The sequence below is a fragment of the Zalophus californianus genome, chromosome 2 (genome assembly GCF_009762305.2).
Source record: "Zalophus californianus isolate mZalCal1 chromosome 2, mZalCal1.pri.v2, whole genome shotgun sequence".
Lineage (NCBI taxonomy): Eukaryota > Metazoa > Chordata > Mammalia > Carnivora > Otariidae > Zalophus > Zalophus californianus.
Genome location: NC_045596.1, coordinates 41,907,431 through 41,930,593, shown reverse-complemented (window position 1 = coordinate 41,930,593; position 23,163 = coordinate 41,907,431). Strand labels below are relative to the sequence as shown.

The 23,163-nt window shown below is 39.6% G+C and overlaps 1 protein-coding gene across 3 annotated transcripts in view; it reads left to right on the top strand.

Annotated features, from left to right (window-relative positions):
- Positions 1–2,929: 2,929 nt before the first annotated feature.
- Positions 2,930–23,163, top strand: part of SCFD2 (sec1 family domain containing 2) — a 457,042-nt gene continuing 436,808 nt past the window's right edge. For all 3 annotated transcript variants that reach the window (XM_027599719.1, XM_027599718.1, XM_027599720.1), the window contains exon 1: positions 2,930–3,880. In XM_027599719.1, coding sequence (XP_027455520.1) covers positions 3,046–3,880 — 835 coding nt within the window. In that variant the 5' untranslated portion in view covers positions 2,930–3,045. The remainder of the gene's footprint in view (positions 3,881–23,163) is intronic.

Here is a 23,163-nt window from a genome sequence, read left to right as displayed (position 1 = left end):
TTTCACTTTTCTGACACTCCTCACTGTTGATTACTCTGTCCTCTTTGAAACTTGTTTCCCCCATAAGTCTACTCACTGGTTTCACTTCTTCAGCAGACCTGGAAATGTTGCTCAGAGCTCTGTCCATCACTCTCTTTGTCTTTCTTTTTTGTGCTCTCTTTAAGCAATCTCAAGCACACCTGTTTGCTGATGATTCCCAAATTATCAGACTTCTCTTCTGCAATCCACAATCATATATCCAACTGCTTACTAGATGTTTCCACCAGGATGTCCCACAGTACCTTCAAAACAATGAATCCCCACACCAAATAGGATGGCTAATATCAAAACAACAAAAGAAAATAATAAATGTTAGTGAGAATGTAGAGAAATTAGAACCCTTATGTCCTGTTGGTGGGAATCTAAAATGGTACAGCAGCTATGGAAAACAGAGGGCCCTCAAAAAAATGAAAAATAGAATTACTATATGATCTAGCAATTCTGCTTCTGGGTACATATCTAACAGAACTGAAAACAGGGTCTCAAAGCATTATTTGTACACCCATGTAACTACCAGCACTATTCACAACAGTCAAAATGTGAAAGCAATACAAATGTCCATTGACAGATGAATGGATAAAGAAAATGTAGTATACACAATGATATATACAATGGAATATAATTCAGCCTTAGAAAGGAAGAAAATTTTGACACATATGTTGGATGAACCTTGATGATATTACGCTAAGAGAAAAAACCAGCCATTGGGAAGAGTAAATGGGTAGTTGTTGTTTAATGGATATAAAGTTTCAGTTTTGCAAGATGAAAATTCTGGAGATTGGTTATAATATTGTGCAAATACTTAACTTTACTCAACTGTGTGCTTAAAAATGGTTAAGATGGTAAATCTTACAGATTTTGCCACAATTAAAAACAAAACAAAAAACCGTGTCCTAACTGAACTCAATACATTTATTCCTCAACCTGCTTCTCTTCTGGTTTTCCAAATCTAAGGGACAGCCACTTACCAGTCATCCAGGCAGAAAACTGGGTATGAACCTGAAATTCTCCCTCTGTCTCATCCTTTTTTGTCAATCCAGTCACCAGGCTTTTTGGCTCCATTTTCTTAACATTTCTTTATATACCCCATGCTGTCTAGCCCCTCTGTGGGTATCCTTATCTGTTCTCACCCAGAGTTGTTGCTGTGACCGCTTTCTAAATACTCTTCCTGTCCTAAATCTTGCTCATTTAAGCTATTTTCCATTTAGAATACTTCCCCCCCCAAACTCCAGATGTGAACAAATTATATTCACTCCTAACAATACTTTAACTGTACTCCATAGGCTGCTACTACTTAGAATCAAAAATAAGACTCACTCTGATCTAGTCCCTTTTTACTAGCTCAGAGCTCCTGTTTCAGTTTGGGCCTCTCTTCATACAATATATTCCCGCTGTACTAAACTGTTTGTAGTCCCAGAGAACGTGTTGTATGCCTCTACACCTTTGTCCATGCTGCACTCTGTGTTTGAGTTACGAGGAATACTCCTCCCCATCCTGTCCACCTGGTGAACACCTGGTTTTCTTGGAAGACAAGTCAAAACTCATGTCTTATATGAAACTTCTGACCACTTCCCTTTTTCCTTCACTCAATCAGAATTTATTTTTCCTCCTTTGTAACTCTTATCCATTAAACAAATTATTGCTTCTGTAACATTATATCACATTTGCTTTCTTTACATATGTGGGTCTTTTATTTCAGATCCTTTTGAAGGCAAGACTGTGCCTTATTTCTATTTATATTCTCAATGCCAAACACAGTGTCTGCAATATTGTACATGTATATTAAAAGTTGAATATATCACTTATTATATGGATATAAATTGAAGATTTATTGATCATTTAGTCAACAAACATTTATTGAATACTTGCATATTTTCTAGTGTTGGAGAAACCAGGCCTCTAGTGCACAATCTTGTAGGAAAACGGGTATGCTAAAACTTACCTCATGATACGGCAAGTACTTAGCTGAGGTGAAAATTCTTCATGGATCAGGGAATTTATTAACCATTGTGCCTTTGGAGCCTACGTCAGTGACTATACTTAGTAAGTGTTTAATAAATAGTGGCTGAATTGAACTAAACCTGTGAAACATTCTGTGCTCAATCTGTTGACTTAATTGTGCAGGTATATAATGTTCCAGGCAGGGATTAGGTGGAGAGAAATTGAGAAATCATGAAGGATTTTGGTGCCATTGTAAGAAGTCAGGCTGTATCCTGCAAGCAACTGGACCAGGAGAGGCTTTTAAGCCGGAAAATGGTAGGGCCAGCTTGGTACATTAGGAAGAAAACTGAATTGGTGGGAGAAGAGATTAAGACTGGGAAATGATAGGGGATCATTGCTATTGCCCAGTTGAGTGATGATGTTGGATTAAGCCAGTGATGGCAAGGATGGAAGGGCCGAAGGGGCTGGATTCTAGGATTTTTGAAGTGGATGAAGGTTTAGTGCCAATGAGATGAGGGAAGATGGAGAAAGTGAAAACGAGACCAGTAGGTTTTTCATGAGGCTTTGAGGGCTATAACGTATGAGACAGCCATTTATAAACTACAAAACATTACGTATCACTTGGTTGTTTTTATCTTCTCTGGCGTCTCTTAGTTTAGATGGGCAGAACGACTTTTAGAGATGTGTTCAGATCCAAGGAAAATATTAAATTTCGGAATAGCTTTTACTATTCCCGAGATTTCTGAAGATGCAGGGAAAGGTAATCCGAGCATAGAGAAGGAGAGGAAAAGAAAACAGTTGAGCTATTCACAGATCTTTCCACTTAGCCGGAGCGACGGAGCCCTGCCCACTTCTTCCCAGCCCCACCGTCCTTCAGCGGGTTCTCCTCGCTAGCCAATCACGGTCCGTCTACGTCATCACTGTGCGCCGACACTGGACAAGTCGGAGGCAGTACCACGTGTACTGTGTTGACTGTCAAAGCGTCAAGGAGCCCAATTCCCGGAAGCTGTGAGTTCTAAAAGAAGTTCCTGTACTCTAGTGTCCCGACTCTGCGAACCCCCAATCATGAGCGCTCCGGGAGTGCTCTCCTTTACCCAGCAAGGCTGGGAGCAGGTGCTGGCCAAAGTGAAATGGGCTCTGGTCTATCTGGACGCCGCCTGCGCGGAGAGCTTGCACTGGGGCTGCGGATCCACGCGACTCCTGGAGGCCGTGGGAGGGCCTGCGTGTCACCTGCGGGAGTTCGAGCCCGCAGCTGTCGGTGGTGGAGCCGAGCAGCCTAAGGCAGTGTTTGTGCTGAGCTGCCTGCTGAAAGGCCGGACCGTGGAGACCCTGCGGGATATCATCTGCCGCAGTCACTTCCAGTATTGTGTGGTGGTCACAGCCGTGAACCACGCTATCCACCTCACCGCTAATCACGTGCCGGCGGCTGCCGCGGCAGAGCTGGAAGGGCAGCCGGTGTTCGAGCAACTGGAGGAGAAACTGTGTGAGTGGATGGGCAATATGAACTACACCGCCGAGGTGCTGCACGTCCCGTTGTTGCTCGCACCTGTTGCTCCCCACCTTGCCTTGACTCCAGCCTTTGCTTCCCTTTTTCCGCTGCTACCCCAGGATGTGCATCTCCTTAACAGTGCCCGACCAGACAAGAGGAGGCTAGGAAGCCTGAGTGAGGTGGATGCCACCGCCCTGCCCCCTGAGCTGCTTCTGCAGATCAGGTGCCTGGTGTCAGGCCTCAGTTCTCTGTGTGAACATTTAGGGGTGCGGGAGGAGTGTTTTGCTGTAGGTTCCCTCAGTCGGATCATCGCTGCAGATCTGGCTAATTATGGCCCTGCCAAGAACAGGAGGAAGACTGCCACAGGCAGGGCATCAGTGGTCTTTGTAGACAGAACTCTGGATCTCACGGGTAAGTGGGATTGCTATGGGTCTTACTAACCATTCTCCAAGGTTCTGGGACTTTCACTGATTCAGCATATATTTTATTGACTCTTACTGTATGTCAAGTTGAGGATACAAAGATGAGCTAGATGGACACAGTTCCTGATCTCATAGAGTTTGTCATCTAGAGTGGAATACAAACAAGCAAATTACCAATTACAATTCGTTAATTCGTTAGATGCTGTAATGGGTAAATACATCTTTAACACGCGCTGTTTTGTTAAACAACTACATCTAACCAAAGATATTGGAGAAATTATGCTGACATCGAGAACTGTACACCTGGGTACTTTTTAGAAATGTGCAGATGTCAATATTTACAATAATCCTGCATAAGAGGGCTCTAATTTGTTGGAGAGGTATTGACAGATGAACCAGTGGAAGGAAAACTGTACAACAATACATGAAATTATCATAGACAGTTTAGTTTTAGGTTTCTTTAAATGAGTGTTAATAAATAAACTTGAAGTATTACCAGAAATTGAGATTAAATACAATTGTAGAAAATATTTTCAAATGTTGATTTATTTACTCTTAGCTGTCATTCTACTGAAGATTGGGTAGATCATCTCAAATTTAATAATGTATCAATTATTTATATGCACAGAGAACAAACATAATCCTTAAAACAGATGAAGAAAAAACACTTTCTGATAGTGACATGTGCATATTGTCAAAGGTCAACTTTATTGTTCTCTAATTAGGTAGATATAATGCTGCTAGTAGGATAGTCTGGCCACACCCAAATTCAGGGAGAATGATCAGGAAACTGACATAGGTAAACATTCTCCTTAGTAGGTTGGAAAAAAAGTAGAATGAAGTTATAAAAAAAACCACAATAGCTGTATTTGAGTTTTTGACCTTATAAGATTAATTTTCAGATCATAAAATAGTAAGCTAAGTGGTAATACTGAGATGTAAGCTTAATTATGTGACCGGAAAAACAGGTGTCTAGTCTGTCATTGTGATTTAAGTATAAGTAAAAATTGTAACATCCCAGAACTAGAGAATTAAAATCACCTGAGGAGTTTATACTTGCTGAATTTTTGAGTGTGTGGTATATACTGTTTATACTTCTACTTTCTTATGCCCCTAAAATATGACATCATTTAATAATTAATCAGAGTCACATAGTGTTGTTCCCCCCACCCCACACACCCCTATGACTTCAGTTAGGCAGACTTTAATGTCCTGGCCCTCCAGCATCATGGTAACAGCTCTTTTAAGTCTTGACATGCCTTCCTTGTATATGACTCTTGAAAATAAAAGCCATCAGAAAACTTTAATATCTTCCCATCACCAAATTACCAGCCTTTGTACATCTGTACCAACATTTTTTCTTCCCTTCCTTTGTATTGAAAAGATACATACTGTCCCTGCTACTATCTAATGCCAACTTCTTCACCTTTGCAGACTAGGTCCTCTCCGTTTCACTTCCCTCATAGATTGACCTCTGTCACATACCCTACCCTGTTCCTAGATCATCATTTCAGAAAATCTTTTTTACTGGATTTTCCTGGTCAACATACAAATGGAATGTAACATCTCCTTCCTTAACACTTCATGCTCCTCCAACTTGTTTTATTTTTTGCTCCATTTTACAGCAAACTTGAAAGAGTTGTCCATACTTGCTATCTCTGCAATCATCTGCTCCAATTTTCCCTTGACTCCACTTCAGTTAGGATTTCCCCTCCGCAATACTTCCCAGCAATTTCCTCTGTCAAGATCACAAATGGCCACCATATTACCAAATCCAGTGTTCAGTTATCAAGATTCATTTTACTCAGTCTCAAAGCAGCATCTGACACAGCGGAGTAGAGGATTCAAAGAGTTAAAAATAATAATAAAAAATATTAAAAGATGCACAAAAGATATACAGATACATAGTTTCTTGTGTAACCCCATCAGAATGTAAATCTGACATGTCGTTTGTTTGCTCACAGCCCGCTCACAGCCCTCCCACAGCCATCCATCACACCTACTGTCAAATCCAGATTCCTTACCATTGTTTTCAAGGCCATATGTGACCTGCCTGTGTGTAGCTTTCCTACTCGTCTCCCACTGATCTCCCCTCACACATTACTTTCCCACCACACTGCCCACCTGACCATCCCTCAACATGCCAAGTATGTTCCAGCCTCAGGGCCTTTGGAGTTCTTCTGCAGCTCAGCTTGGAATGTTCTTCATTCAGGTATCTACATGGCTTTCTTGTTCACTTCCTTTGAATCTCTGCTCAGATTTCTGCTTCTCAAACAAGCCTTCCCTGACCACTTTCTTTAGCTACTCTGTTACCCTAATTGGCATTAGTTTGTTCCTATGATCCTAGTAACTTATAAATTGAAGTTTTTTTTAATGCATACCTTTTGAATAACCACTCAGACTATCTTCCAGATGAACAGATTAATGATTCATTTGTGTCAAAGATGTTTCAACATAGTGTTATCATCCCATGTTGGTAATATTCAGGGCTGATTTTCAGTTGGTACATAGCTGTGGTGTAAAACCTGTTTTTTAAACATTAAAATTCTTCTGTATTATTGAGTAAAGAGAAATCCTCTACTTATTGGGACTACAAGTCACCCAATGCTGTTACCTGGTGGAGAAGAGCAATAGGGCCTAGGAGAGTGCTGGTATGGACACAGTTGGTCCTCCAGAGCTGCTGAGGGTACTGAGGCAGCGAGGGTGGTCTTGATGGTTGTGGAGATGCAGCACTTGCCCTCTGCTCCAAGGTGGCCCCAAACTCAATGGTGTGGTAGGTAGGTGGTTTGGTGGCCTTACAGTCGTCATGGGTGCTCTCTGTCCTTGGTCCAGACTGATGTCCAGGAACATACCTGATCACCATGCTCAAATTTTTTTCTGATTTGTCTTGAATGTAACAAACATAAGGAGCTGGGGAGTCATAACACTGAATTTAATGGAGAAGCTGTTACAAGAGTTTGGTGTGGATCTTAGATCAAACTGTGACTTAGATTAGTGCATTGTTTAGCCAGTGATAGTTGCAGCAAACCAAAGATTACACCAACATTTCTAAAAATTAAAAGCTGATTTGGGAATTATTGGAATGACTTGAGTGGTCTGAATTTCAATTTAACTTACTTGACAGCAGTTTTAATATAGAAATCAGAAAGAAATATATTTTTAGGTTTTGATTTAGGTGTGAATATCCATAAACACATGTTAACTTTTTATTATTAGTTGTTAAATATTTTGGCTAACATCCTTGATAATTTACCATTAAAAGATTTTTATGCTTATATATCTTCTTAGATGTAAAATTAGCACTATCAAGAATAACCTCCAACAATTCATAAATATCCAACATTCTTAACATCCTCCTTACAGTACAGACAAGTTTCTTTCTCATCTTTTTGTCATCATCTTTGCTGAAAGTAATATTAATTTGTCTAATATTTGGTTTATTTTTTTCAGCAAACACTTATTGAAGGCCTACTGAGTGCCAGGATTGTTCCAGGTCTAGGGAAACAGTGATGAACAAGATAGACAATTTCCTTGCTCTCCTGAAGCAGTTGATAAGCTCTCAGCACTTAAAAACATAGAAAGTTTGTTGTAATTATTTGAGAAGTAAATGGTCGCTCATGTCTGTTTGCTATGATTTTGGCTTACTTTTACCCTGTGTAGACCACCCAGAAGCTTGTGTCTCTGCAGACAGAGTACATCAGGCATGTTTGCATAGGGGATTTAAGCACAATATTCTATGGACTGTTCTGGCTTCTGATTTGTTTCAGGGGAGAATTAAAAAGGTAGATGTGATTTATGAATCTCTAAAAGATTTGAGTCTGGTTTCCTTTCCATTCTTTTTTGGCTCTTAGGATTGACTAGAGTGCTTCAAGTCCAAAATAAAAAGATAGGAGGTGGCAGTAACTCTGGGAATTAAATTTCTTCTCCTGGTTCAATTCTTCTGAATTTTAGTTCCATGTAAATTTTTAAGTTAAATCAATTCAATTAAAGATAAACTGCCAATACAAAGGGTGGCTCCTATTCCTGGGATTATGATACAGTGGTGCATTTATATTTGCTTTAAGGTGTGTATATTATTTGTTAAAGTATTGAAATTTGAGACTATTAATAGTTAACATTTGAGAGCATATTACTTTTCTGAGCACTTTATATATCTAATCTCTTTTAATTTTCACAGTAGTTCTTTGGGGTATTATAATTATCCCCATTTTACAGATGAGGAAACAGAGAAATTGAGGAGCTAAGTAACTTGCCCAAGATCACGCAGCTAGTAAGTAGCAGTCAGGATTTGAACCTTGGCAGTTTACTCCAGAGCTTATGCTCATAATCTGTCTTGTATATGTTACTACAGAGAAAAGTTTGAGAAGCCTTGTCCTAAATAGTACAGATTCTGCTGCTAGGGTGTCCAGAAGCTAACAGTTTCGGAGACTAAACACAGTTGTTGGGCCCTGGTGCTGCCATAGTGTTCAGAAAAGTGACTTATTCTTCCCCCAATCTGATTTTCCACAAAATACAAAATAATCAAGCAATATCTTCATTTTAGAGTTCAGTAGATACTGTTTAAAATAAACATAAGTGTGAGACATGATTTAGAAGCCCTTTAAGGCTCTGATTAGATGGCTGGTGTTAGATCCAGGCCCGTATCATAATTTCAAGTCCTGGCTTAGTAACTTAGTTGTTTGATCTTCGCTGAAGCTTTTGAGGGTTTTCTTATTTGTGAACAGGGTAAAATAGTGACCTTAAAGTGCTGTTGGAAGGATATGAAATCATTCATTCACTCATTCATTCATTCAATGTATAACTAATATAGTGGGTAAGATTAAAAAGTGATAGGGTTTCCATTTTAGATAGCATAGTCTGGGAAGGCCTTTCTGTGGATGTGACACTTGAGCAGAGATGGAAAGAAGAGAGGAAGCAGGCCGTATAGCTGTCTTGGTGTAGAGCATAAAGACCCAGCAGCAGGTGCAAAGGATCTGAGGTGGGAATATGTTTGACATGTTTGAGGAACAGTAGGAGGCCAGCATGGGTCCCTTCATCTTGCCCCAGGAGGAGATGAAGTTGGAGAGATAGGCAGAGGCAGTGCACTGTCGGGCAAAGTAAGGACTTACGTAAAAGCCAAAGTATGATAGGAAACTTGGGGGAGTTTTGAGCTGTGATGTGACATGATCAGACTTATGTTATATGGGATCATACATGGAAGGAATGAGGGGATTGAGGTCGATCCTCAATGTATGGTAGCTGCTACTACTATCTAGGTTGTGTAATAGGCATGAGTGATTAGTTATGGTAGGCTTAGCTCTGCCTCTTTCTAGTCATAAGTCATTGGGCAAGTGCCTACCTTGAAGGTATCCATTTCCTGATCTGTAAAATCAAGATACCTATTCACAAGGTTGTTGAGAGTGTAACATAAGTTAACACATCTAGCTCCTGAAACAGTGCCTGCTATGTAAGAGGCACTGGGAAATGTTTCTTACTTTTGTTAATTAATGATACGCATTTAAAATTAAAATTATCATATGGTTTAATTTATATGTGGCACATAAGGAATAGCATTGAGGACATTAGGAGAAGGAAGGGAAAAATGAAGAGGGGAATCAGAGGGGGAGACGAACTATGAGAAACTATGGACTCTGAGAAACAAACTGAGGGTTTCTGAGGGGAGGTGGGTAGGGAGCTGGGTAAGCCCGGTGATGGGTATTAAGGAGGCAATGAGCACTGGGTGTTATACACAACCAATGAATCATGGAACACTACATCAACAGCTAATGAAAGTACTGTATGGTGACTAACAACATAATAAAAAAAATAATAAAATTACTTAAGTTTTATTACTTCAAATATGTTTTCTCCCTAAGTATAAGACTAAGAGCATAAATACGAGAATGATTTGCCATACGTATAACCCAGAAGAATTCTCTTACCTGACCTCTTACCTGCCACTAAAGGAAATGAGAGTTGGTTAGAATTAACCATTTGTCAGGAACTATATTCTGTCATACCTAGAGAAAAAAAAAAAAAGGAGAATAAGCGAGATTCCTCCTATCTGATCCTGCAACATTACTACAATTTTGGTTACTTAGGAAAGTGTGAAGAATGGTATGGATGATACCTATTCATTTCATAAATGTTTTTTGAGCAATTTTTATATACAGGTTCTGTGCTAGGTGATAGTGACATAAAGCCTCACTACTCAGTGTGTCCTAGGGACTGGAAGCCTTAGCTCAGCTGAAGCTAATTAAAAATGCAGAACCTCAGGCCTCACCACAGACTTATGAATCAGAATCTGTATTTTAACAAATCTTTAGGTGGCTTGGATGTACAGTAAAGTTTGAGAAGTGTTGATGTAAAACGCAGTCAAGGCTCTTGTCCATGAGGAACTCAGAGTCAAACGAAGAAGCACAAAGCTCAGTAAATTATAGTATGAATGATATGTGCCTTCATAGGGTTTAGGTACAAAATTCTCCTTTAAGGGGTGGCCATTTCTAGACCAGTGGTTCTGAACCTCGTTTCACATTCGAACCACCCCAGAAAGTCTGATTCTTAAAAATGGGTCTGGGCAGAGGCTAGAATCAGAATTCTTTTAAAAGCCCCCCACATGTGCAAAGATGTAAGAAGGCACACAGGTTGTTCTGGGAATTCTTTTTTAGATCATTTTTTATTAGGGCTTAAGGTGCATGAGGGTTGGGATGCATGAAGGAATGGTAAGAGATGAGGAAGCCTGATGGCGATGATGAGGAAGGAGGTCGGGGCCGTGTTACAAAAGCCTTACATTTCATGCTCAGTGAGGAGTCTTAACAAAGTTTTAGGCAGGCAAAGTGCATGTACACATTTCCTGTTGAATGAGTTCTCTGGTGGACAATGTGGTGAAATAGATGTATTGATTCCAAAGTGTGACCTGAGAAGTGAGTCAGACTCTGGTGGGATGGGTTTTGTTGTTGTTGTTGTTGTTGTTGTTGTTGTTCTGCTTGCTTTTGTTCCCTGTAGTCCAGTTTATTAAAGCATAATTTACATATGTAATATTCATCATCTTTAGTGCATAATTTTGTCAAAAAACATACAGTTGTGAAACTAACATCCACAGTCAAGACTTGTGGAGACTGATCGGAAGGCTACTGTAATATCTAGGTGAGAAATGATGTGAGTTTAAATTGAGTCAATAATAGAAAGAGTGAAGAAAGGAGTAGTTGAGTAGTTAGGTGAGAGAATTAACAGAGTGGTGACTGATACAATGGTAGAGGATTAAGAGAAGACGTGCCAAGTGTTCTAGCTTGGGCAATTTCAGAATCTATGCCCTGTGATGGGAAAGGTAGGAGTAGATTCAAGTTAGGAGCAATATAATGAATGTTACGTGGCTCTCTTATCTAACATTTCTGTGTAGGGAAAGGTATTTATGGAGTAAACTTGTATATGTAGTGCCTTATTATTATCCTACCCCCAACAGCTTCCCCTGCAAAGTCCTACCTGGTAAATGGCATTCTTAAGCAGCCTTTTTACTAGTATGCAGTATCTAATATACACCCTTTGTACTAGATTTGACTGATGTGAGGCAGCCATAGGTGGTTTTAGAAATAGTAGTGTTAGTAGTACTAGTAAGAGTAGTATTAGAGATCTAATAACTAACACTCCTTTCCCCATCAGAGTCTGAATCAATTGAATATGAGATAAAAAGTCAGGTGGAGGCCAAAATACTCGTTATATTATAGATACAGTGAACAATTAAGGAATGTGGCTTATATCTATGGACAAGTGAGCTTCCTAATACCGAATCCCAGAGTAGAAAGGTTTACCCACACAGCAGGAAGACTGAACCAGAGCAAGTCTTTTTCCCCTCTTCCCAAGGGCAGAGCCTATATTAGGAAGAGTAAGTAGAGCAGAACCTGATAGTCCAGGGTAAAAGTGATTGATTGAAGGAGGTAAAGCAATTTCAAGAGTGTTATACTAATTGTTGTCCATCTACATAGAAGGGAACATTAGGAATAATAAATATCCTGTTCTACAAGGCAGAAATATAATCAAATACTGAAACATCTCAAACTAATGAAAGACAGTCACAGATACTTGAGAATGAATAATGGGGAATCAGAAAGGAAGTGACTTTTTGAATATACTAATTCCAGGAGTCCAGTAGCTCTATCTCAACACAGAGACAATATACACAACCCAAAAATATTGTCTGTGAAATGTAGAAAATGCTATTGTTGCATTTCTTTTTAGCCATACTGCAGTGTAAGTTCTTGTGAGGGCTCCTAATTTTTTTTACAAGTTTTTTTTTAAGATTTTATTTATTTATTTGAGAGAGAGAGAGAGAGAGAGGGCACGTGTTGTTAAGTCTAGCCATTCTGACAGGTGTGAGGTGATATCTCACCATGATTTTGATCTGTATTTCCCTGATGATGAGTGATGTTGAGCATCTTTTCATGTGTCTGTTAGCCAACTGTAAGTCTTCTTTGGAAAAATGTCTCTTCATGTCCTCTGACCATTTCTTAACTGGATTATTTATTTTTTTGGTGTTGTGTTTGATAAGTTCTTTATAGATTTTGGATACTAACCCTTTATCAGATATGTCATTTGCAAATATCTTCTTCCATTCTGTAGGTTGCCTTTTAGTTTTGCTGATTGTTTCCTTCCCTGTGCAGAAGCTTTTTATTTTGATGAAATCCCAATAGTTCTAGTAAGAATTTGCTATGGCTGAGGTCAAAGAGGTTGCTGCCTGTGTTCTCCTCTAGGATTTTTTCTTCTTTTGAGAGAGAGAGAGAGAGAGAGAGCTTGCACATGCAAGCAATAGGGAGGGGAAGAGGGGGAGAGAGAGAGAGAGAGAGAGAGAATCTTAAGCAGGCTCCATGCTTAGCACGGAGCCCAATGTGGGACTCAATCTCAGGACCCTGAGATTATGACCTGAACAGAAATCAGGAGCCAGATGCTTAGTTGACTAAGCCACCCAGGTACCCTTCCTCTAGGATTTTATGGTTTCCTATCTCATATTTAGGTCTTTCACCCATTTTGAATTTATTTTTGTGTTTGGTGTTAGAAAGTGGTCCAGCTATATTCTTCTGCATGTCGCCATCCAGTCTTACCAACACCATTTGTTGAAGAGACTGTCCTTTTTCCATTGGATATTCTTCCCTGCTTTGCCGAGGATCAGTTGACCGTATAGTTCTGGGTCCATTTCCGGGTTTTCTGTTCTGTTCCATTGATCTATATGTCTGTTTTTGTGCCAGTACCATATTGTCTTGATGACTGCAGGTTGAAGTCTGGAATTGTGATATCTCCAGCTTTTTCAGCATTACTTTGGCTATTCTGGGTCTTTTATGGTTCCATGCAAATTTTAGGATTGTTTGGTCTAGCTCTGTGAAAAATGCTGATTGTATTTTGATAGGTATTGCATTAAATGTGTAGATTGCTTTGGGTAGTATAGACCCTTTTAACAGTATTTGTTCTTCCAGTCCATGAGCATGGAATGTTTTTCCGTTTCTTTGTGTTATCTTCAATTTCTTTCATAAATGGTCTATAGTTTTCAGAGTACAGATCTTTTACCTCTTTTTTTTTTTAAGATTTTATTCATTTATTTGAGAAAGAGAGAGCAAGAGAGCACAAGCAGGGGGAGCAGCAGAAAGGAGGGAGAAGCAGGCTCCCCACTGAGCAGGGAGCCTGACATAGGGCTCAATCCCAGGACCCTGGGATCACGACCCCAGCCAAAAGCAGATGCTCAACTGACTGATCCACCCAGGTGTCCCTTACCTCTTTGGTTAGGTTTATTCCTAGGTATCTTATGGTTTTTGGTGGAATTGTAAATGGGATTGACTCCTTGATTTCTCTTTCTGCTGCTTCATTATTAGTGTATCGAAACACAGCAGGTCTCTGTACATTGATTTTGTATCCTGCAACTTCGCTGAATTCATGTATAAGCCTTAGCAATTTTTTGGTGAAGTCTTTTAGCTTTTCTACATACAGTATCATGTCATCTGCAAATAGTGAAGTTTCGCTTCTTCCTTGCCAATTTGGATGCCATTTATTTATTTTTGTTGTCTGATTGGTGAGGCTAGAACTTCCAGTACTGTGTTAAGTAACAATGGTGAGAATGGACATCCCTGTCTTGTTCCTGACTGAAGAGAAAAAGCTCTCAGTTTTTCCCCATTGAGGATGATATTAGCTGTAGGTATGGCCTTTATGAGGATGAGGTATGTTCCCTCTGTCCCTATTTTGTTAGGGTTTTAGCAAGAATGGATGCTGTATTTTGTCAAATGCTTCCCTGCATCTACTGAGAGGATCATATGGTTCTTATCCTTTCTTTTATTAATGTGGTGTATCACATTGATTGATTTGTGGTTATTGAACCACCCCTGCAGCCCAGGAATAAATCCCACTTGATTGTGGTGACTAATTCTTTTAATGCACTGTTGGACTTGATTTGCTACTATGTTGTTGAGAATTTTTATATCCATGTTCATTAGGGATATTGGCCTGTAATTGTCCTGTTTAATGGGGTTGTTGTCTGGTTTTGGAATCAAGGTAATGCTGGCTTCATAGAATGAGTTTGGAAGTTTTCCTTCCATTTCTATTTTTTGAAATAGTTTGAGAAGAATAGGTATTAACTCTTCTTTAAATGTCTGATAGAATACCCATGGGAAGCCATCTGGTCCTAGACTTTTGTTTGTTGGGAGATTTTTGATTGATTCAATTCTTTGCTGTGTATGGGTCTGTTCGAATTTTTTATTTTTTCCTGTTTCAGTTTTGGCGGTTTGTATGTTTCTAGGAATTTATCTATTTCTTCCAGATTGCTGAGGTATTTGTTGGCATATAATGTTTCATAATATTCTCCTATAATTGTTGGTATTTCTGTGGTGTTGGTTGTGATCTCTCCTCTTTCATTAATGATTTTTATTTATTTGGGTCCTTTTTCTTTTCTTTATGATAAATCTGCCTAGGGGTTTATCAATTGTATTTTATTTTTTTTATGTGAAGTGTTTTTTTTTTTTAAATTTTATTATGTTATGTTAGTTGCCGTACAATACATCGTTAGTTTTTGATGTGGTGATCCACAATCCATTGTTTTCGTATAACACCCAGTGCTCCATGCAGTACGTGCCCTCCTTAATACCCATCACCGGGCTAACCCATCCCCCCACCCCTCTCCCCTCTAAAACTCTGTTTGTTTCTCAGAGTCCACAGTCTCTCATGGTTCGTCTCTCCCTCCAATTTCCCCGCTCATTTTTCCCTTCCTTCTCCTAATGTCCTCCCTGCTATTCCTTATGTTCCACAAATAAGTGAAACCATATGATAATTGACTTTCTCTGCTTGACTTATTTCACTGAGCATAATCTCCTCCAGTCCCATCCATGTTGATGTAAAAGTTGGGTATTCATCCTTTCTGATGGCTGAGTAATATTCCATTGCATATATGGACCACATCTTCTTTATCCATTCATCTGTTGAAGGGCATCTCAGCTTTCCACAGTTTGGCTATTGCGGACATTGCTGCTATGCACATTGGGGTGCATATGGCCCTTCTTTTCACTACATCTGTGTCTTTGGGGTAAATACCCAGAAGTGCAATTGCTGGGTCATAGGGTAGCTCTGTTTTTAATTTTTTGAGGAACCTCCACACTGTTTTCCAAAGTGGCTGTACCAACTTGCATTCCCACCAACAGTGTAAGAGGGTTCCCCTTTCTCCACAACCTCTCCAACATTTGTTGTTTCTTTCCCTGTCCATTTTTGCCATTCTAACTGGTGTAAGGTGGTATCTCAATGTGGTTTTGATTTGAACTTCCCTGATGGCTAATGATGATGAACACTTTTTCATGTGTCTGTTAGCCATTTGTATGTCTTCTTCAGAGAAGTGTCTTTTCATATCTTCTGCCCATTTTTTGACTTGATTATTTGTTTTTTGGGTGTTGAGTTTGAGAAGTTCATTATAGATCTCGGATACCAGCCCTTTCTCTGTAGTGTCATTTGCAAATATCTTCTCCCATTCTGTGGGTTGTCTCTTTGTTTTGTTGACTGTTTCCTTTGCTGTGCAGAAGCTTTTTATCTTGATGAAGTCCCAAAAGTTCATTTTTGTTTTTGTTTCACTAGCTTTTGGAGATGTATCTTGAAAGAAGTTGCTGTGGCCGATGTCAAAGTGGTTACTGCCTATGTTCTCCTCTAGGATTTTGATGGATTCCTGTCTCACATTGAGGTTTTTCATCCATTTTTATTAATTCTTCCAAAGAATCATCTCTTAGCTTCACCTGTTCTGTTGTTTTTTGTTTGTTTGTTTCTATATTGTTTATTTCTGCTCTAATCTTTATTATTTCTCTTCTGCTGCTGGTTTTAGCCTTTATTTGTTGTTCCTTTTCTAGCTCCTTTAGGTGTAAGGTTGGTTGTGTCTTTGAGACTGTTCTTGCTTCTTGAGGTAGGCTTGTATTGCTATATACTTCCCTCTTAGGACTGCCTTTGCTGCATCCCAAAACTTTTGGGCTGTCATGTTTTCATTTTCATTTGCTTCCATGTATTTTTAAATTTCTTCTTTAATTTCCTGGTTTACCCATTTATTCTTTAGTAGGGTGTTCTTTAACTCCATGTATTTGTGGTTTTTCCAAATGTGTGTGTGTGTGTGTGTGTGTGTGTGTGTTTGACTTCAAGTTTCATACTGTTGTGGTCTAAAAATATGCATGGTATTATCTCAATCTTTTTGTACTTGTCGAGGCCTGATTTGTGATCTATTCTGGATCATGTTCCATGTGGACTTGAAAAGAATGTGTACTCTGCTGCTTTATGGTGAAATGTTCTGTATATATCTGTTCAGTCCATCTGGTCCAGTGCATCATTCAGAGCACTGGACCAGATGTTTCCTTTTTGATCTTCTGCTTAGATGATCTGTCCACTGCTGTAAGTGGGATGTTAAAGTCCCTTACTATTATTGTATTATTACCAGTGAGTTTCTTTATGTTGTTATTTATTGATTTATATATTTGGGTCCTCCCAAGTTGGGGACATAAATATTTACAATTGTTAGATGTTCTTGTTGGATAGACCCCTTAATTATGGTATAGTGTCCTTTTTCCTCTCCTGTAACAGTCTTTGGCTTAAAATCTAGTTTGTCTGATATAAGTATAGCTACTCTGACTTTCTTTTGATGTCCATTAGCATGATAGATGGCTCTCCATCTCCTAACTTTCAGCCTGCAGGTGTTTTTAGGTCTAAAGTGAGCCTCTTGTAGGCAGCATATGGATGGATCTTATTATTATTATTTTTTATCCATTCTGATACCCTATGTCTTTTGATTGGAGCAGTTAGTCCATTTACATTCAGCGTGATTACTGATAGATATGAATGTAGTGCCATTGTGTTACCTGTAAAGTGATGTTTCTGGTGATGTCCTTTGTTCCTTTTTCTTGTCTTTGTTGCTTTTGGTTTTTCTTTCCCACTCAAAGAGTACCCTTTAATATTTCTTGCAGGGCTGGTTTAGTGGTTACAAACTCCTTTAGTTTTTGTTTGTCTAGGAAACTCTTTGTCTTTCCTTCTATTTTGAATGACAGCCTTGATGGATAGAGTATTCTTGACTGCACATCTTTTCCCATTCAGCACATTGAATATATCATGTCACTCTCTTCTGGCCTGCTAAGTTTCTATGGAGAGATCTGCTGTGATCCTGATTCATAATCTCATTTTTCCCTTGCTGCTTTTAGGATTCTTTCCTTGTCTGTGTATTTTGTAAATTTTAATACAATATGTCTTGGTTTTGGCTGGCTGTTGTTGATTTTTGTGGGAGTTCTCTTTGCCTCTTGGACTTTGATGTCTGTTTCCTTCTGCAGATTAGGGAAGTTTTCAGCTATAATTTGCTCAAATTAACCTTCTGCCCCTTTTCCTTCTCTTCTCCTTCTGGGACTCTTATGATATGAATGTTATTATGCTTTATGGAGTCACTGATCTCCTGAAGTCTACATTCATGATCCAACACTTTTTCTTTCCCTCTTCTTGTCAGTTTCATTATAGTCCATAATTTTATCTTCTATATCACTGATTCATTCCTCTGCTTCATTCATCCTTGTTGTCATTGTATCTAGTCAGTTTTGCATCTTGGTTATAGCATTTTTTATTTTGGCCTGGCTAGTTTTTATTTCTTTTGTCTCTAGGGTATTTTCTAGTGTGTCTTCTATGGTTTCTCAAGGCCAGCTAGCATACTTATGATTGTTGTTTTAAAATCTGGTTCAGGCATATTACTTATATCTGTTTTGATTAGATCCCTGGCCATGACCTCTTCTTGTTCTTTTTTTTAGGGGTGAATTTCTCCATCTTACCATTTTTTCTAGGTCACTGTTGTGTGTGTGTGTGTGTGTTAGGAAAGCCTGTTATAGTTCCTGCTGCTGAGAGTAATGGCTATATTAAGAGGAGGTCCTATAATGCCCAGGGCCTGGTGCTTTGGGAAGTGTTTCAAATGTGCACTCTGCTGTTGTTTTTGGCTGCTCTTTCCCTCAGATAAGTCCTCTGCAGGGTTTCTCCTTGCCTACAGTGGGCAGTGTTTGGACCTTGTCCAGTGTGTGGCATTTTAACTAGGTGTGCTTTGGTCCACTTGTTAAAATAAGCCTGGTCCTATTTCCACTAGAACTGAAGCTTTGCAGCACTCTATGAGCAGTGGACTTGTTGCATGCAAGGGGTTTGTGCTGGCCTTCTGGAGAAGGCATCCTGTGCTGGTTCACAGGCTGACTTGGCCTAGTAAAGATGCCCCTGCCGAGTACAGGGGGGTGGGGCTTGGTGTGAGTGGCTCCAGCCTCCACCAGGGGCACTGTGTTGCTCATGAGGTCTGTCAGTTCTGGTGGGTGGGGAGGAAAATGGAGATGCACAGCTCTTTCATCCCCAGAGCAGGGAGTTCATGCCCATCACTGTTCAGGATGCCCTCACAGAAGAGCAAACAATCTCCTCTCTTGTGTCCCTGGCTCCTGTCAGATCCCTGACTTCATCCTGCTTGTGTCTGAGCTGTTTCTCTGCTAGTCAGTGTGGTACTCCTGTGTTTTAGCTCAGGCACATGGCTGGGTTTCAAAACTCCAAATTTTAGAGACCCACTGTGGTGTGGACCTGCGCTGATCCTCTGCAGGAGGGTCTTGCTGTCCTGAAGCTGGTGCCAGTTTGTCCCGAAAAAGAAGTCACACGATCGCACAGGGGCTCAGAGTTTATGATAAAGTGCAGCAAAAAGTTGGCACCAAGCTTTGCTGCCTTCAGTAGGTGTTTCTTTTCCTATGCTAATGAATAGGGCAGCATGTTGGCACCTGTCAGCTCTTTTGTCCCCTGAGAAGCCATGTCACCTCTCCCAAATGCACTCCAAGAAGGGGAACCGTATCTCCCGGTGCAACACAGGGGATCCTCAAACCACACTGTCTACTCCTGGGCCTCCGCCCTCCTTCCCCACAGGAGCACTGTGATGTCCCCCAGAATCCACCTGGCAGTGACACGGACTTCTAAAACTTCAGACTTTGCGCTCCACTGCTTGTTAAAAACTTGCAATAATCAGCTGCTCTGATTTTCCCAGTCACTGGTTTTGGGAAAATGTTTCTTTTGTGCAATCCCTTGCACAATGCTCTCTATTTCTCTATCTCTCTCTCTGAGATCAAGGCTCCCTTCCCTCCACAGCATGCGTGATTCTTTTCTCCCCAGAATCACATCTCTGTAGCTCCTACCTTCTATGTTGTGGCTTCTATTCTTCCTCTAGTTCTGCAGTTTGTTCTCTCAGCATTCCAATCTATTTCTTGGGTGTTTGGAATGATTTGATATTTATCTACCTATATTCAAGGGTTGAGGTAATAATAGGGTCCCCTACTGCTCTGCCATCCTAACCCATATCCTTTTTTTCATATTATATATGTATGTTTATTTTAATTTCAGTATAGTTAACATACAGTATTAATGAGGGCTCCTAAATTTTTGCTTTTCACTTTATGCTATGTGAGTAGAGGCAAGGGAAGATGTTATCTGCCTTATAATAATGATAATAGCATATACATTCACATATGATCCACAAAGTACTGCAGGATTGGTACTTTTTTCATACTGTTAACTAAACAAGTTTAGCTCTTGAAGCAATTGACTTAGGATTTCAGATCTTGGGGCGCCTGGGTGGCTCAGTCGTTAAGCGTCTGCCTTCAGCTCAGGTCATGATCCCAGGGTCCTGGGATCGAGCCCCACATCGGGCTCCCTGCTCGGCACTCCCCCTGCTTGTGTTCTTGCTCTCACTATCTCTCTCTGTCAAATAAATAGATAAAATCTTAAAAAAAATAAAAAAAACAAGATTTCAAATCTTGAGGTTCAAAGATATTTAGGTGTCATTTGGACCAACTCTGAGTTTTTAACTTGGTAAAATAGCACCACATATATGGAAGTTAGATCACACAAGGAACTAGTGGAGGACGGGACCGCTAGGACCCACGTCTCCAATTTCTTTTTCCTACACCCCCTTGGAAAAGACGGCATTGGGAAATAAACCATTCTCTGACTGTACTAGATCACATTGCGGTTGGCCAAAATTACAGTTCTGGCTAACTTCCACTCTTAAACTTTTCAAATAATATTTAAAAATTTCTGTAATAAAAGAAAAATTAACCCCCTGGAAATTCAAATGTGATACAAATTTCAGCATTTTATTCATTTCTTAAAAAAATCTGAAGTTATTGTGACATTGAGAGACCACAAATTCTTAGTCTATGTTTGAGTCCTATAAATGCTACTAATTAAACTTAAAAAATGAATATTGAACCCTCTAAGTCCAGAGATGGGGGAAACTGTATTCAGAAGAGCAGGACACTTAGTTTGAAAGCAGACACTTAGTTAGATAAAGCCCTGCTTTATCTGTCATTATCAAACATGTTAGATATACATATCCTTTGGACTAAATCTAAGAAGTTGAATAATTGTGTTCATATAAATTTGGCATTTTGTTAATTCTCTGATATAATATTAGAAACAGTTCCTAATGGAATGTTAATTATTTTTCCAATTAGGTAAGTGTCATATACTCCTTCTAGAAAATATTGGGAAAAAATGGAGTTTGTGTAGAGTTTATATCAACCAAAATATCCTACTATCCAAAGATAACTCTTGTTAAAATGTTGGGATATTTTTGTGTGTGTATGACGTATTTTTTATTCTTATTACAGTAGGAATGTATGTTCATCATAGGGTGTTTAGAGGCTATAAATAATTAGAAATAAATCACAATTTGAGAACTGCTTCAATAAATATACCATAATTGGAAAAAAAAATTTTCCCTACTTTTGAACATTTAGGATATTAGTACATACTGTTTGAAGCATATGAATGATAGTTTGGTTCTATAGAAATAACTATCAGGTTTAAACTGTAAGAAAAAATAAGTATGCTATGTTTTGACTTCTCATACTGGGAGAGTTTCAGGAGGACTGGATTATTCAATAATTTGCAGAGGGTTTAATGAACTGGAACTTAGGAAGGACCCCTGACTTTGGCATAGGGGGAGGAGTGAGAAGCAGCCATACCGTAGGGGCTAAAGAAGTTAGGGAAGAATGGTAACATTTATAGACCACTTGTGTGTACCATGTGTCAAAAAATAGCAGTGGAAAACTAAGAAAGCTTTCAGAATTTGCACACCAAGTTCAAAGAAACATTATTTTAATGATGAGTGGATATTTATGAAAATTTTTAGTGAGTGATTAAGGAACTAGTGGAGAGAGAAATTCATGATGCTATGAGGTAATCCCAGTATCTCCATTTCAGGCTTAAAGATATAATTCCTTTAGGGACTTCTTACCCCCATTTGGGTCTCAGGACACTTACACTCACTAGGCTTTCATTCAGCAAGTATTTAAAGAGCAGCTTACAGGTCTGAGTGCTGAAGAGACAACCATAAACCATACACAGCAGAAATAAGGTGTGGTTCCTTCCAGGCCTAATAAATGAATATTCTACTAGTGGTACAAGAACGCTTTCAACTTTACCATTAGAAGTCATCTTTTTTTTTTTTATTATGTTATGTTAATCACCATACCTTACATCGTTAGTTTTTGATGTAGTGTTCCATGATTCATTGTTTGCATATAACACCCAGTGCTCCATTCAGTATGTGCCCTCTTTAATACCCATCACCAGGCTAGCCCATTCCCCCACCCCCTCCCCTCTAGAACCCTCAGTTTGTTTCTCAGAGTCCATAGTCTCTCATGGTTCGTCTCCCCCACCGATTTCCCCCCTTCATTTCTTCCTTCCTACTATCTTCTTTTTTTTTTTTTAAACATATAATGTATCATTTGTTTCAGAGGTACAGGTCTGTGATTCAACAGTCTTACACAATTCACAGCGCTCACCATAGCACATACCCTCCCCAATGTCCATCACCCAGCCACCCGATCCCTCCCACCCTCCACCACTCCAGCAACCCTCAGTTTGTTTCCTGAGATTAAGAATTCCTCCTATCAGTGAGCTCATATGATACATGTCTTTCTCTGATTGACTTATTTCGCTCAGCATAATACCCTCCAGTTCCATCCACGTCATTGCAAATGGCAAGATTCACTCCTTTTGATGGCTGCATAATATTCCATTGTGTGTGTGTGTGTGTGTGTGTGTGTGTGTGTGTGTGTGTGTGTGTGTGTGTGTGTGTGTATACCACATCTTCTTTATCCAGTCATCTGTCAATGGACATCTTGGCTCTTTCTATAGTTGGGCTATTGTGGACATTGCTGCTATAAACATTGGGGTGCATGTACCCCTTCAGATCACTACATTTGTATCTTTGAGGTAAATACCCAGTAGTGCAATTGCTGGGTCGTAGGGCAGCCCTATTTTCAACTTTTTGAGGAACCCGCACACTGTTTTCCAGAGTGCCTGCACCAGCTTGCATTCCCACCAACAGTGTAGGAGAGTTCCCCTTTCTCCATCTTGGTAAACTCCAACTCCTTGGAGTTTACCAAGATCCCCACCAACATCTGTTGTTTCCTGACTTGTTAATTCTAGCCATTCTGACTGGTGTGAGGTGGTATCTCATTGAGGTTTTGATTTGGATTTCCCTGATGCCGAGCGATGTTGAGCACCTTTTCATGTGTCTGTTGGCCATTTGGATGTCTTCTTTGGAAAAATGTCTGTTCATGTCTTTTGCCCATTTCTTGATTGGATAATTTGTTCTTTGGGTGTTGAGTTTAAGTTCTTTATATATTTTGGATACTAGCCCTTTATCTGATATGTCATTTGCAAATATCTTCTCCCATTCTGTTGGTTGTCTTTTGGTTTTGTTGACGTTTCTTTTGCTGTGCAAAAGCTTTTTATCTTGATGAG